The 15,871-nt window shown below is 39.7% G+C and overlaps 2 protein-coding genes across 2 annotated transcripts; one reads left to right on the forward strand and one right to left on the reverse strand.

Moving 5' to 3' along the window:
• The first annotated feature begins 615 nt into the window (after positions 1-615).
• On the forward strand, positions 616-3,284 carry ccn2a (cellular communication network factor 2a). Its single transcript, XM_067572217.1, has 5 exons — positions 616-905; positions 1,134-1,350; positions 1,477-1,728; positions 1,895-2,106; positions 2,223-3,284. The coding sequence occupies exons 1-5, from the start codon at positions 843-845 to the stop codon at positions 2,517-2,519; spliced, it is 1,041 nt and encodes a 346-aa protein (XP_067428318.1). The 5' UTR covers positions 616-842; the 3' UTR covers positions 2,520-3,284.
• A 2,810-nt stretch (positions 3,285-6,094) lies between these two features.
• Positions 6,095-14,362, reverse strand: chga (chromogranin A). Its single transcript, XM_067573303.1, has 8 exons — positions 14,083-14,362; positions 13,744-13,793; positions 12,800-12,893; positions 11,143-11,211; positions 10,950-11,036; positions 8,881-9,204; positions 7,671-8,095; positions 6,095-6,987 (listed from the first exon to the last, which is right to left on the reverse strand). The coding sequence occupies exons 1-8, from the start codon at positions 14,126-14,128 to the stop codon at positions 6,904-6,906; spliced, it is 1,179 nt and encodes a 392-aa protein (XP_067429404.1). The 5' UTR covers positions 14,129-14,362; the 3' UTR covers positions 6,095-6,903.
• Between the last annotated feature and the right edge of the window lie 1,509 nt (positions 14,363-15,871).

The following is a 15,871-nucleotide window of genomic DNA, read 5'->3' on the forward strand; positions in this document are numbered from 1 at the left end:
AGCACCTTGATAGATAACCAGCTCAAGCTAATGATTCAAATGAGTTTCCTTTTTCCGAACCGTTCACTGTTAATTTACTAAAGTACAGGCTGTCTATGCGCCTTTGAAGCCAAAGCTGAGGAATGCTGTTGTGGGCTTAAAGTCTTAACCGCCCGTTACACATCAATCAGTTTATTTAATCGTTGTGTGTTCATACATTTTTATTAGTTTCTACCTGTTGATTTTTAACTGCTCTTCCTTCATGTAAAGTTCTTTGTAGATTCACTTTTGAACAGTATTAAGAGTTTTTTTTCTTTTCTTCTTTTTTTAAAATTAATATTTATAGGTACCGGCTGTCTGTTTGTGAAGTCAGTCTTCAGGAATTCCCAGTGTGGGGTCCCAGGCCTCTAACCAGACTTAACCTCCCATTCCAGATGAAAGCTGCTCTGAGAGAGACAGTGTTGTTTGGCCCGAGCAGCAGAGCCTTGCCTTCAGACAGCAGGAATGTGGGATGTCTGGAGTGGGGGTCAGGAAGCGAGGAAAGAATGCCAAGTATGTCCATGTTTGTCCAGGGCTGGCTCTCCATTCAGCCCCCAGTGACGTGCTGCGAGGGCCAGTGAGTATAAAGGGAGCTCAGCTTTCCAGTCAGAACTCAGATCAACTCCTCTACTGAAGCTAAACTCTAGCTTTCACCAAGAAAGAAAGAAAGAAAGACTGTGACCGGAGCAGCGGAGAAACGCTAAACGACAAACGAGACAAGAGATCAACTTGATCAGAAAAGGTTTCTCGAGCTCAAACTCTGAGACTAAAGGAAGACTTTCTCAACGAGGCTTAAGGAAGAATCTAAATCTATTTCTAAGAAGATGTCTGCTGGAATGAAGAAAATGATTTTGCTGCCTTTCCTGTGCATCATGCTCTCATACATGGTAAGCCAAAAAATATTAAAATAGACTTTTCACTGCTGTTGTTGTGTTAGGCTTTAGACTTGAATTATATGGGCGATGTGATGCTAAGAACTCCACTCTTGTCAAAACATGACATAAGCTCCGACTCTAAAAGACATTGTGTTCTCTTTGAGCTGGATGAATGTCTACAATGTACCTTGGGGAGATTATATTTAACCGAGCATGTGCCTGTGTGTGTTCTGTGCTCAGGCTGCAGGTCAGGAGTGCAGCGGCCAGTGTTCGTGCCCCTCCACTCCCCCTCAGTGTCCCCCAGGAGTGAGCCTGGTGCTGGACGGCTGCGGCTGCTGCAGGGTGTGCGCCAAACAGATGGGGGAGCTCTGCACTGAGAGAGATGCCTGTGACACACACAAAGGTCTCTATTGTGACTTTGGAGCCCCCATCAACAGACGCATAGGAGTGTGCACAGGTGAGCCAGTGATCATTGAAATAATTGCTGTAACCTGTCATGCTGAATATTCCGATGTGCTAAGAAGTGTCCTTCATGTATTAGCTGAATCATGACCTCTCCTTTTTTGTCATTCCTCCCTTACAGCAAGAGAAGGAGCCACCTGTGTGTTCGGTGGCATGGTGTACAAGAGTGGAGAGACTTTCCAGAGCAGCTGCAAGTACCAGTGTACCTGTCTGGATGGAGCTGTGGGCTGTGTTCCTCTCTGCTCCATGGACGTGAGGCTGCCCAGCCCTGACTGCCCCATGCCCAGACGCGTCAAGGTGCCAGGGAAGTGCTGCGAGGAGTGGGTGTGCGACTCTCCCTACACAAACAGCTTCATGGGCTCTGTTTTGGCTGGTAAGTTACTTTTCTGCATTCTTAAGAGCAAATTTCCTGTGCATAAGACTTTCTTTGTAGGTATTTATAGTCATAAAAATAATCCTATGGTAATGCTTTAATCCTGCGGAAATGAGCTGTAATCAGGATGCTCTTTCTAATCCAGTGTTTCCTCATGTGTTTACAGCATACAGAGAGGAGGAGACCTATGGTCCAGATCCCTCCATGATGAGGGAGAACTGCCTGGTTCAGACTACTGAATGGAGCGCCTGCTCTAAGACCTGTGGCCTTGGGATCTCCACAAGGGTTACCAATGATAACCGCGAATGCCGCCTGGAGAAACAGACCCGGCTGTGCATGGTGCGACCCTGCGAGTCCCAGCTGGAGCAGAGCATTAGGGTGAGTTCCTGTTTAAACTGCACTGCTCTCATGAACTCTACAGATGCAATATGCAAACTTAAATTTCAAAAGAATGCCTGCTGAAGTTGTTTTTCTCTTTATTTCTCTTCCTGCAGAAAGGGAAAAAATGCATCCGTACTCCCAGACTCTCCAAGCCCATGAAGTTTGAGATCTCTGGCTGCACCACCACCAAGTCCTACAGGCCAAAGTTCTGCGGTGTCTGCCTGGACGGTCGCTGCTGCACCCCCCACAGGACCACCACCCTGCCCATGGAGTTCAAATGCCCTGACGGACAGGTCATGAAGAAGCACATGATGTTCATCAAGTCCTGCGCCTGCCACCACAACTGCCCCGGGGAGAACGACATCTTCGAGTCCATGTATTACAAGAAGATGATGGGAGACATGGCATGAGCCGCTGAAGGACGACCAGAGCTTATGACTTGAAAAACAAACAGAACTCCATCTCATTTTGCAGCTCAGTATATATGTTCTTTTCTTATTTTATTTCGTCATTTTCTCATTGTAAAAGTAGTCCAGACACTTGTCTTAGTGTCTGTGTGTTTTGTACGGCTGGTGCATATCAGCCACTAGAGCTCAGACAGAGGGTTGCAAAGCAGCTCCAAGAGATTCCTGCACTATAACTTCTATTTTGACAAACCTACTGTCAGGTTTCCACCCATTCCCCCTGAAATCCCTTTTACAAACCCGTCCATTTTACTGTACGCATTTTTATACCTTATCTAAACCTTGACCTCCTCTCTAAATGAGGTGTGTAATAACTCCCCCACCCTTTGAGCCCAGACCAGACCTGCAAACTCTAAGCAGCTGTAGAGGGAGCACGCAGACCACAGCAGACCAGTGTTCCCCTGTCCAAACAGGTCTGAATGTATCCTTGTATGTGTGTGTGTGTGTGTGTGTGTGTGTGTGTGTGTGTGTGTGTGTGCTAGTGCAGGCCTGAATGTCGGCCTTGTCTCTGAGGTCTATGCTGTTCACTCTGCTCCCAGAGTGGAGGAAAGGTCAGAGTTTCCGCCCAGCATGTGGATGAGAGAGAAGCAGCGTGCTGAGTTTAGGGTTAGATATGGAACACAGTGGGCTTTACCATGGCACTGAGAAAAGTAAAAAAAAAAAAGAAGACATGTTGACTATTACTGATTCAGGTCGGAAGGAGGAAACCAAGTGTCTATAGGAACAAAAGTGTCTATTTTGTACAAAAATAGAAAAGAAGACTGGAAGAATTGTAATTTCATTCCTTTTATATTGTTGATGTGTAAATTCTGTATATATTTGTACAGTTTAAGTTAATTTAAAAGCCAAATGTGTTCTGTGCTTCAAAATGTATCAATAGTGTATTTTTTGTCGACAGTATTTTTTACTATTTTATTGAGAAGTGTGACAAAAATGTTACATGTTTCACTTTGTAGCTGGAAATAAAATGTTATATTTTTTTATACAAACAGTTGTTCTTTGTTGCTCTTTCTTTCATTTTGGTAAACTGATTAATTAATTGTTGAATTTTGGTGTAAAAAACCCACTTAAACTCAAAACTGTTCAGTCTATTAGCTGATGCCTCAAAGCATATTTAACATGAGCATGACTCACATGTTAGCTACCTGCAGAACTACAGTGGAATATCATTACTTGCTCACTATTACTATTACTACTTACTATCATTACTGGGATCTCAGACAGTGTTAGTGATAATTTATTATGAACATCAAGCTCACAGAGTTCGATTGCAGGAAAACTGCCTCACTCATGTTAGATCTGCACCTGAAGGGAATAAACCTGGAGCTCACCATCACACATACATCACATTTTTTTTGTGAAATCAGTGATTAATTTCTGGTTAAAAACTGAAAACATCACAAAAATTCATTTCTGAATAAGATACAGACTAATATATAATTAGCTGATAGCAATCATCCATTTATTGTAAAGTAAGAACCTCAAGCTGACATCCATATCTGATGCTCAATAGTTTGTATATTTGTGTATGTTTGAGAATATTGACTGCTGTGTCCCACAACTGGAGTGACACATGAACTCTTCACTTGAGCATTATTTTTATGTAATGATCATTTATATATTGGTTGGTTCTGCTGCTTTATCCTCGGGGTTAATGAAACATCATTTTATAACGCTATTTCTTTGGTAAACAGAAAAACTTCATTCTTAAACTTGGAAACAGTAGGTGATAAAACAACCTCACCACGTGGTCCATTCAGTCGTTGCTCTACAGCTTTCAATCATATCACAATATTGTCCTCAGCAGGTAGACTTGCTTATTTGTCATGGAAGTACAGATGATTTTCATACAGAATAATACACAAAATTGACTTTTTTTAACGTAATCACTAATTGCTCCCTATTAATTTGGCTAAACTGAAATTGTATAATCTAGTAGTATATCCAATGATGTAAAGCATTATTGCTTGTTTTTTCTTTTTCTTTTTGGATAAATTAAGATGGGAAAAACCTTGAAACCATGGTTTTCGAAGAACAAAAAAGAAATTTGGCAACGTGACTGCATTTAAAGGTCCAGTGTGTAGAATTTAGTGTCATCTAGCAGAACTGACTTGGCAGAAATGGAATATAATATTCACAAGTATGTTTTAATCCTTTCATAGAGCCCACCATGTTGCACCGCCATGTTTCTACAGTAGCCCAGAACGGACAAACCAAACACTGGCTCTAGAGAGGGTATTTTGTGTTTTTCGTAAGTTTTTTGGCCACCCTAGGTTCTCCTACTCTTGAAAGGGGAGGGTGGGGTGGGGGGGTATTCAGTTGGTTGCAATCTGCAAACTCACCACTAGATGCCACTAAATCTTACACGCTGGTCCTTTAAATGCTCCTTCACAGAACTCACCTTAGGAAAACACAGTCTAATGTCGCCATCTGGTGCCCTTTTCATTTTGTTATCATGAATTTTTTATGACATTTCCGGCTCGTTTTAGCTTCCATAAACATAAATCATCTCCTCTGAAATCCCTCAGAACCTTATGATAGCAACAATATTATCTTGTAAGTTCATCCAAAATATAAACTTGTCACAATTGTCTAAAAAACTAAAGTAAGAGACTTTCACAACCTTAAACACATCTGTCTGATTAATAGTTATAATAGTTGTTCAAATAGTTCAGTTCTGCCTCACAAAGTAAGCACTGTTTGAGTTATGAGTCATGTAGATCTCAATAGTGAACTACAATCATCTTTGAATATGGTGAAACTTGGCCATAATCTACTGGACAGTATGTCTTCTTCCTTATCTTTGTCTACTCTAAATCATAAATCAACCATTTTAATATTCTGTTGAACTTGCCGTTCATAATGAATATTTAATAAAAAATCACCTTCACATAGTTGGCTTTTTACACTCTCTGCATTGCATGTGTTGGTATGTAAAGACACAAAAGTTAACTTAACAGTTTAAGTTTCCATCTGTGTCTACAGTAGGTGTATCTAAAAAAAAACAAAAAACAGAGAAAGAAGAAAAAGTACTTTTTTCAGTTTCTCCTCTGCCCACACTCTATTTTCGTCTCCTCTCAATCATTTTTTTAATGCTGTACAGTGCAAATACAGCAAACATTGTTAAAAGTGCACAGTATGATTCAGATCCACTCCTCCTTCATAGTAACAACCACAGAAATGATGTAATGTTGATGCCAAAAGCAAGAGTTAAAATGTCTTGGAATTAGATATACTGTATAAAAAGCTTATGTGTCAGAGTGATGATTCATGTTCTCAGATTCACCGCCCACAAACACAGTGCAGACTACACCTCTTTTACAGTAACAAGCCAGGTTCGCTATTGGCTGTGTGAATGGAGATACAGTATGTACAGTATGAATATTTTATACAGTAGAGAATTAACCTTCACTGTGATCATTTTTCAATTCAAGCCAATTTCTTTAAATGTTGTGTGATGAAAGTGGTGCAAAAATCATGAGATTATAGTAGTTGAACAATCCATTAAGATACCTACACAGTTGTAAATGTGTTAGTATGCTGAGTTTATTGCATTAATTCTATTATGCAAATATTTATTTGATTTTAGAGGCATTAAAAGGATTTATCAAACAGAGATTTCCAGATAAGCTATTCAATCTATTTATCTTCTTACAGAAATTCAGTACAGTTTTACAATCCAGCCATTTATCCGCTAAAAATATTCACTTATTGCCTTAGCTTGATCAGAGTCCACTGTGTCTATAATAATAAATAAGCATCTATGTCCTCTTCCTCATCTTTGTCAGTAAGTAAGCACTCCAGAAAAAGCTTTGTACATGTATACATGCCGTTACTGTACAACCTCACCTTGTCGGTGTGTGTATACCTGGATCTGCCTCAGCATTTCACATGAATCAATGTGCAGTGTTAAAATAATTTGAAAAGCAGACGAGATACATTTATAGAAAGAGAGAGATGATTGTCAGAGAAAATGAAGGAGAACGAGTTGTCATCCTTCACTGACGGAGAAATATTCCTTTAAGAGCGTTTGCTGTGAGTTTCTGTGTATTGTATTTGTATGTTTTCAGTGTCTAGCTGCAATGTGCATCTACCGTATGCTAATCTATGTGAGCGACAGAGTGTCACAAGGGAGGCTGCAGCAGTGTGGTGCAAGTGGACATCCTCAAGAAAAATAGCGAAAGATAAAATCTTGTCACATATTCACACGCTCTATCTGTGGAAACCAGGCAGCTGGTAAAGCGGAGGAGGACGAGGAGGCAGAGGAGGTTGCGGCGTCAACCCTGTACCGATCTCTCTCTCTCTCTCTCTCTCTCTTTCTCTCTCTCTCTCAGCCTCGCCGCAGCTCATGGAGTTTCTGGGCAACATTTTCAAGCTCTGACTCGATGGCTGCCAGGCTTTCAATCTCCGGCTCCTGCAGATAATAATGAGAGGAGAGGAAGTGAGGAAAAAAGGCTGAGACACAGAAATGAGGAGAATGCAAACAAAGATATACTGTATACGTGCAAACGTTTCCTGCACACAACAGCTTTAAAAAATATCCTGACATTATCAGTTTCCATTCATTGCTGCTCTGGCAGTGAGCCTCTTTTAGCCTCATTGTTGCAATAAATGTGTAACATTTTGCAGCCATGAAGCCTATGACAGTCTAAATAGCTTCCTTTGAACTTCTTACCAAACAGCAGCTGTGCTATTTTGTATCTTAAATGGATTTGAGCTGTAGGAGGGAATCTGCTTTGTTTTTTTTAACAGTAAAACATAGAAACCTAACTCAGTTTTTTTTTGGCATTGAGCTGGAAAAGCAGTCAACTCAGCACTACAAGAAGTAAAAGTTAACATTGCACTATAGAAAATAAGGTAATACATACAGTTAACAGGCAAAGTCATTATTTAAAGGAATAATTATTATTATATTATAATAACTTTTCTTTCCAAAAGTTAGATGAGAAGATTGATTCCACTCTCAGGCATAAGAGTAGGATCGATTTTCTCATCTAAATCTTGGCATGAAAATGAATAAGCCCATTCTCCAAAATGCTAAACTATTCCCTTCGGCTGTCAGCTTATTGTTGGAAGATAAAGAGATGGGCAGCACACCTCAGACTTTCGGCTGGCGCTGCCCTCCTCCTCCGACCCCCTCCTCTCCTCTGGTGCCCTTCGAGCGATCATCTGCAGCTCCTTCTCCTCCGGACTCTTTTTCTTCCTGACCACGTCTTCCTCTGTGACCTCCTTCGAATGATGAGGCACCTCCCGCTGACTGTTGAGCTCCTGCACCTCCTTCCCGACCGCTTTCTTCTTCAACGTCAGTCCCTTGGCCCTCTTGGTCCATCGCTTCAGGCTCTCCCTGCTCCCTCTCTTCATTTCCCTTTCATCCTCTTCCTCCTCCGGCTCCTCTTCTTTGTCCTCTAATTTGTGTGAGAAGAGTGCAGATCTCTCGTCTTTCTCCTCCTCGTCTTCGTCATCAAATTTCTTCTCTTTTGAAGTGTTTCTGGTTGCATCTCTCTTTTCATCAGATCCTGCACCTGAGAATATGAAACAGAAAGAGTTTTCTCACTGAGACACCTCCAGACCACCAGCAAGATTACTCTCCACCATCAGCAAGATTCCACTTCTTGTAATGAAATATTTCTTGCCAGCTGGCAGCTTTTCCTCCAGCACTGCTAGCTGTGCTTTATGGGAATTAACAGTCGCAATCAGATGACTTGGCTGAAGCTTCAAGAATAGATATGAGTATTTCATTGTATTTTATCATATAAAAACTTATTTTTGTTGATCTATTGAAAGGTCTGGAGGTAGAAAAAGCTAAATCTTGATTGCAGTATTGATCTATGCACTTGCAAGGAAGATTTTAGCGATTATGGCGAATGATTCCAGTTGTGCACAACAGCTCATTTGAATTCTAGGACATGGAGATGTTTAATCATTTCTGCTAGTGTGCTGTCTGTCAGTATGCCAGCCATGTTGGCCCCGCTCCTCTGCAGGGGGCTGAATTTCATCATGTAGATGGAAGCACTTCCATCAATCAGACAGTGCTGTGGTGGCAGGAGGTTTCATTTATAAGGCAGTTTATTTTGCACTCTGTTTATCTTAAGATTCTGCTACAGTATCTGCCTTTGCTCGACTTCAGTGAATCTTTTAATTTCCTCGGATGTCCTTGAATAAAAATAAATCTGTTGATTCCTGTCATCTTTTTTAGTGTCTTTCTGTTTTTACCTCCCCTTTTTTATGTGTGTGTTTTTTTTTAAATTGTCACTAAGATGAATCTTGCAAAAGTCAGGCATGCATAAAGGAAGAAATATTCACTTGCCTTTCTTCTCCTCGGTCATGTTTTCCTCCTCTGAATTCTCCTCTGAGTTTTCTCGTTTCTCTTCATATTCGTCTTCTTCTTCCTCCTTCTTTTCAGCCGTGCCCTCACTCCAGTCATCCACAGAATCCGAGACGTGACTTCTCGGGTTCTCGTCATTCTCCCTCTTTGCTTGCAACTCTCCTCCGGTGTCATTGTCTTCCTGTGACTCTCCGTCTCCCAGGCTCTCATCCTTTTCTTCCTCTCTATCCCCATTTCCTGTCTTCCTCTTCTGGGACAGGATAGATCTTTCACCAGGGCCTCCTAAAGCCTCCAACATGGATCGATCTGAGAAAGGGGAGGGGTGGGAATTTAATTTACTAGGAGAAATTGATTTTCCAGTGATGCTAACAGAGGGTGCCTACATTAAAAGCACTATGTTTTATTACAGGGGTTGTTTTGTGCCCTAACTGTCAAATGTATGTGTTTTTCCTTAATGGAGAATTAAAATCATGGATCATGTGATGCTTAAGCGTGTCAGCCTTTGTAATTTTATCAGCAAAACATCACAACAACATGCCATAAAACATATTTTGCTGCTCCTCAACAATAAGGTAATACTAGTATTAGAGCTGAAACGAACGGAAGATTAATAGAGTAGTGGATGATGGAAAATTAATGGAAATTATTTGTATAATTTATCAAATGTTATGTCTTTTTTTAATAAAAAATACCAAATATTTGATGGTTTCAGCTTCTAAAACATAAATGTTTGCTACTTTTCTCTATTTTTTTGGTTGAATATCTTTGGGTTTTTGTACTGTTGGTCGGACAAAACAAGGAAACTCAAAGATCTCACCTTGGGTTCTGAAAAACTGTAATAGTGAAACACTTTTTTTTAGACCAAACAATTAATCAACTCATCAATCATCAGATTAATCAAGAATAGAAATAATTGTTTGTTGTTTTTTATAATTAGCAGTTGATGGCATCTGAGATTGTGTAAATTTATAAGTGTTATGAATGCATTATAATGCAGTACAATGCCATATAATCATTTTTATACAATAAATACATCATAAAACAATTTAACAATTGAAATATCACAAATTTAAATCATTGTATATTGGTTTCCTTGCATCTCTTCTCTCTGTTCATCTTATTTCTGCTTTTCTACTTCTGGCTCAGATGAAAAAAATAATATTTTGCCACGTGTCCACTATGTGCACTACAGGGACTCTGGCACTGACTTCAAAAGGCCAGGTGAGCTGTCAGGTGTATGTCCTGATTCTGTCCACAGAAAGCATCAATTTAAGTTTAAATTCACCTCAGCACTTCTCTTGTGTTTGCCAGCCCTGCTTTGCTAACAGCGTAAAATGGGAAATAATGGAAGTAACACATCATTTTGACAGCTGCTGCATTTTAATATGCTGATTAGATATTACTCAAAATGGAACAGACTGTGATAACAGTGAGGGTAAGAGACCTAATCTTAAATGTACAAGCTTTAGTGTGGTTTTCAGAGGTCCACGGGTGTGGAATGAGCTTGATAAATGTCATTACCTGTGTCTGTTTTCAAAAAAAAGCTACTAAAATATGTTTAAGCTAGAATACCTTGAACGGCTGGGGACTTTTCTTCTTGCCATATGTCTCTATTTATTGTATCTAACCTATTTAATCAATATTTAGACTGATGGAATAAATGTCTTGGGACCATTTAGTAGTACTTTTTAGGGTCTTAAGTTAGTATTAGGTGTTTTGTAGATTGTAAATGTTACTGTATAATACATGCACTTTTTTAAATCTAGAGATCATGTCAGTAAATATAAATATATTAAATATATCAGTAAACATATTTTAAACACTTAAGAGTCTCAAGCTTCTGATAGCTTATCAGGATGTCCCATTTCACATATCTACATTATGTCTCATATGATTGCACTTGTATTTTAACTGATTTGTGAATAAACTGAAACTGAACCGAACTAACAGATAAAACAGCTTAACAATGCAGCAGAGTATGGCCTCACTTGACTCTTTGTTCAGGACAGTGAAGGTCTTTCCAGGAATCAGAGCTCTTAAAAGGAACTCACCAACTGCATCATCTGTGGTCTGAGGAGTTTCTGTCACATGGTCCGGTATGCCAGCATCTCGTGGGAGCTGAGCTCTCTCTTGACTACCTAGAATTCAAATTTAAGGCATTCAGGCCTTCTGTCTGTACTAGTTTTCTTTATAAACAGCAGAGAATAGCACACAAACACCAGCTTTTCACAATCTGCGACTCACCTTGAACGGCAATCTCCTGCAGCTCCTTCAGAAAGTTATGATGACGAAGGATAGTAACAAGCCTGTCATCTGCATAACACACACATACATATAAAAATACACATTAAAATCCATGCAAATAAGTGGTTAAACAGCTTGCTAAAAAAAAAAGGAAAGAACAGACAAAAGGCAATAAAATAATCCTGCAGGAGTCAAACACAGGTATATGTCTTTCCCCCTTTTCTTTTTCATAGGACTCAGCAATTTGCCTCAGTGGTTTGCCAGAGTTAACTGCCCTGAAATTTACTGCTTTCAAAGCAAGAGGACAATTAATCATTTGGCCCACAGAGACTCCCTCAAGTGAATTACAGCAGCAGTGAGTACTGGACTTTCTGCTGACCCACAAACGGCACTGCATACTGTACGCAGCAAGCACAAAAAGACAACTACTGGGTTGTGCTGTGCTCTAATATCAGCCTGTGATCTTCCTTTTTACTTCCCCCATCTTTCTTTTCTTTTTTTTTCTATTTCTTGACTGCCCTTTTCTCCCTCTTACTCTCTTTCCATCCCTCTGGTGGTGTTCAGTTTCCCTCAGTAACAAACACTTGGTGAGTAATGCTCCGATTGATTTTTTTTACAACAAGGACGGCATCAAGGTAATACACCAACCATGTAACTGAATAGTCTTTACTGAGTGCTAGTGACCTTGCTGTATATAACACTCTGCAGCGGGATTTTACCCAGCAGCCACTGCATCAATCCATTAACCTTATGATATGGGAATCATGATCTCAGGATGAAAGAGAGTGATGCTCTGGTGTTAGATATGTGTCAGTTAACACACACACACACACACACACAGGTAGGCAAATTGCTGAATCCTACTTAGCACCACAATGAAACTGACTAACTGAAAACCTTTTTTTTGTTCTATATAAAACACTGTGAAGAAGTGAAACTGACTGAAAACTTTTTAGGGTTGCATACTTTTAGAAATCATTGAACAGCATTGCTTTATTGACTGTTTAAATGGAAAATACCCTCTTAAATGGGATGTGCTAAAAGTTTCAGGGCAGAAAATACCCTCATAATTAACTTGAGGAATTTACTAATTGAGTAAAATCTCAAACACTGTGTGTCTGGTAATTGTATCTATTCATTATCATTGTCAATCATAGATTCAATTTTTTAATGTTCTTTTAATAGTCTCAAATACAGCCTCGCAGACAAGTGATCCATTTTAATATCAAACTGTGGCTGCGTCATAAACTCTACAGCTGAAACAATTAATCTTAGTCTATTGACAAAATCTTAATTGTCAGCTCTTTGGATAACATATTAATAGTTTCAGTCATTTTTAAGTTAAAGTGACAAAAATTCTCTTCACCAGCTTCTTAAATGCTGTTTTTCTTTGTTATACATGACAGTAAATTGAATATATATTTGGGTTTTGGGCTGGTTCAGTCATAACAAGCAGATTGAATATTTCTCCTTGGGCTCCGGGAAATTATAGTGGGCATTTTTCATAGTAATAATCCATGAAATAACAGGCAGATTAATTGACAATGAAAAAAAAAGTTGCAGCTTGAAAAATATCCACATTACTAAAATGTTCATAGGAAAATACAATCAAAAATCATATAGTCAGCATATATAATATCTTATGGGAGTGGCTCACCTGTCTTCAGTGTCACCAGACACTCCTGACTGACAGGCATGGGGTGGGGCCTTGATAGCACATCTGCCAGCGCCTCCACGATGCATTTCATCACCTGCAGACACAGGTAGGACCCAGAATGTCTCAAAACCTGAACTTTGACATTTGTGCCTAAATTATCAGCAATGTAATTGTTTTAATTGTCAGCACTGGGAAATTATTAGGATCAAAATGAATAAAGTTGCAGTACTTCACTTTATGAGGGCTATATGGGAACTTGGTTTTATATATTTAATTTCTTCAGCTTGAAGCTCTTGTGTTCGCTCCCCCTACCGTAATTCAAAAGATGTGAAGCTCTCAGATGAGAGATCAAAATCATTTTCATCTCCCATTGTGCTTTCAATGTCAAGCCAATCCCACACGCCTGAGGATTTTTCACACAGTTTTTCAAAGCACTCTGCTTCTCCCTCCCAGATCTTTGAACGTTACTCAGTCCCATTTCACGACTCTCATCCCCTCTTTCACACATTGTCCACATCTTCCCTTTTTATCTTCACCTCTCCGAAACCCAATTCTAGAAACTGCTTCTCTCTCTCTCTCTCTCTCTCTCTCTCTCTCACTCTCCCACAATGTGATCCAGCAATACCAAATCATCGGGGTCAAGGCTCATTGCTCTCAAAATGGTATCTATTGATTTGAACAAGGTTATACTGTGATTGCCCAGTGGAAGAGGCACTTAAATGAGCTAAATTGTGTGGATTAATTATTTTAATCACTGCCTGCCTTTTGAGTGTGACAAGCCAGAAAGGAGTAGTATATTTTGCCAGTGCATAGACATTTGTTAGATGTGGTAAATGGCTTATATTCAATGATATAGTAGCAGGTTACTCTATGCTATTGCTATCTCTACTAGTACAATGACTAATATTAATACAATTAACACTTCTAATGAGCACAATCCTTACCCTTACGTCTTCATTCTCCAGCTGACTTGAAGTCACTGGCAATGACAGAACTGCAAGAGAAGCAAGAAAAGAATATCACGCCATCATTATCTGCTATTTTCATAATCCTTCAGTGTTTTTTATTTATCACTATCTGCCTTAGTAACAGGGGACTAAATGTGCCAAAGGTGCAGGTGAAATTCACTCCCATCTTTTGCCCGATTGGCTTTACTGCAATTAAAGATGTTTGACGCTGTCCTTGGTGCTGAACACCGGCAGTCACATCTCTTCATTGCAGATTTCTCTCAACAAACCGAGTAAAATATCAATTAACTTAAATAAGGTTGAGCATTTTCTCACCGCAGTTTGACAGTATCGTCAAGATGAACAATCCTCTCCCGATCATGTTTTGGAAACGAGGCGCATTAAAGCTCTCCAGGAATAGAAAAATAGCGAAGCTTATTTCAGAAGGTTAGATTTCCTCCCCTTTTGAAGAAGAAAGTCGGTGGATTACGGACGCATTCTGAACAAAACTTAGCCGCTTTTTTGGTATTTCTGGAGAGCTAAATTTCCCTGCAGCACCGGTGACCCGGCAGCCTCCGTCCTCTCCGGTCTCTCCACCAGCAGCTCACCGCAACAGCGCCCGCTTTTATAGGTAGATGCGGAGGAAGGAAATGACATCATCCTGGGACAAATGATTACTGTTGTACCTGATGATACCTCGTTGGTTGTCAGGGCGTATACAGTTTGAAGTAGCTCATGTATATGGAAGCAAAGTGGCTGATATTCCTGTGTAGGAGATTTTGAGATTTCAGCATTTTGATGTATTGTAATTATATGCGGGGTTTGGCCTGAAAAACGTGTTTACATGATTACAAAAGGCTCTGCTGTATGAGTGACCTTTTGTATGAACATAAAAATACAAGAATCACAGGCAGGTGTGTTTTATTTAATGAAGCAGGCTTGTGAATAGACGCACAGATTGCGTCTCTGTCTCCCTCATGTTGTGTTCCCACACAGGACAAAGCTGTACTGTATTTGCTGATCATGTCTCTTGACTATCTTAATGTGTTGCTAGGTGACAGTTTATTGAAACTGTATTGCTGTCATTGCTGTAACAGTCCCCACTGGTGCTGGGATTAAACAAACAAAACATTCTTTTTTTCATATTTCATAACTCATAACCCAAGAAAAAACACAATTTATCCAATATACAGCAGGTTTATAACTAGTTAATACATAATAATCTTGTATAAAAGGTCTTACAACACTGAATGAAAGTAGATTTAATATGTTTTTTCACACCGATCAACAGAGAAAAGACCCTTTAATGTCAAGATGAAAACAGATCTTTATAAAGTGATCTAAATTCATTACAAATATAAAATTCACCCCCTTTTAAAAGGAAACACCTAAATCATCACTGGTGAAGCCAATTGGCTTTAGAAGTCACATAATTAGCTGAATGGAAATCACCTGTGTGTATTATATAAACATAAACCTGTATCTGGATGGTTAAACTTCTGGGAAGTAAGTATCATAGCAAAAGCTACACCATGAAGACAAAATAACACCCTAAGCAGTTCTGTAAAAAAGTGATTGAAAAGCATAAGTCAGGGGAAGAAAATTTCCAAGTCACTGAACATCCCATGGAGGACAGCTAAATCAATCGTGGATATAGTTTGGAACGGCTGCAAATCTTCCTAGAGCAGACTGTCCTCTAAAACCAAGTGTCTGTGCAAGAAGGAGCGTAGTCACCAAGAGACCTGTGATAAGTCTGAAGATGCTTTAGAGGCTGAGACAGTTGGGCGGGTGCTTAACAGTCGCAGCTTTATGGGAGAATGGCAAAGAGAAAGCCACTCTTTAAAAAAAAAAGCAATCCCTGACTTTTGGCTCTATGATCCAATGAGACCAAAACTCAGCTTGTTGGCCATCAGATGAAATGCGATGTATTACACGGTCCCCACCGTGAAGCATGTCAGTGGCAGCAGCAGCAGCTACATGCTGTGTGGATGCTTCTCTGCCTCTCTTGTGAGGGTAGAGGATAAAATGACTGCAGCAAGATACAGGAAAATCCTGGAGGAAAACCTTATGCAGTCTGCAAGAAACTTGCAACCTGGGAGAAGATTTTTTATTTTTTTCCCAGGAA

This window comes from Thunnus thynnus, chromosome 18, assembly GCF_963924715.1.
Source record: "Thunnus thynnus chromosome 18, fThuThy2.1, whole genome shotgun sequence".
NCBI lineage: Eukaryota > Metazoa > Chordata > Actinopteri > Scombriformes > Scombridae > Thunnus > Thunnus thynnus.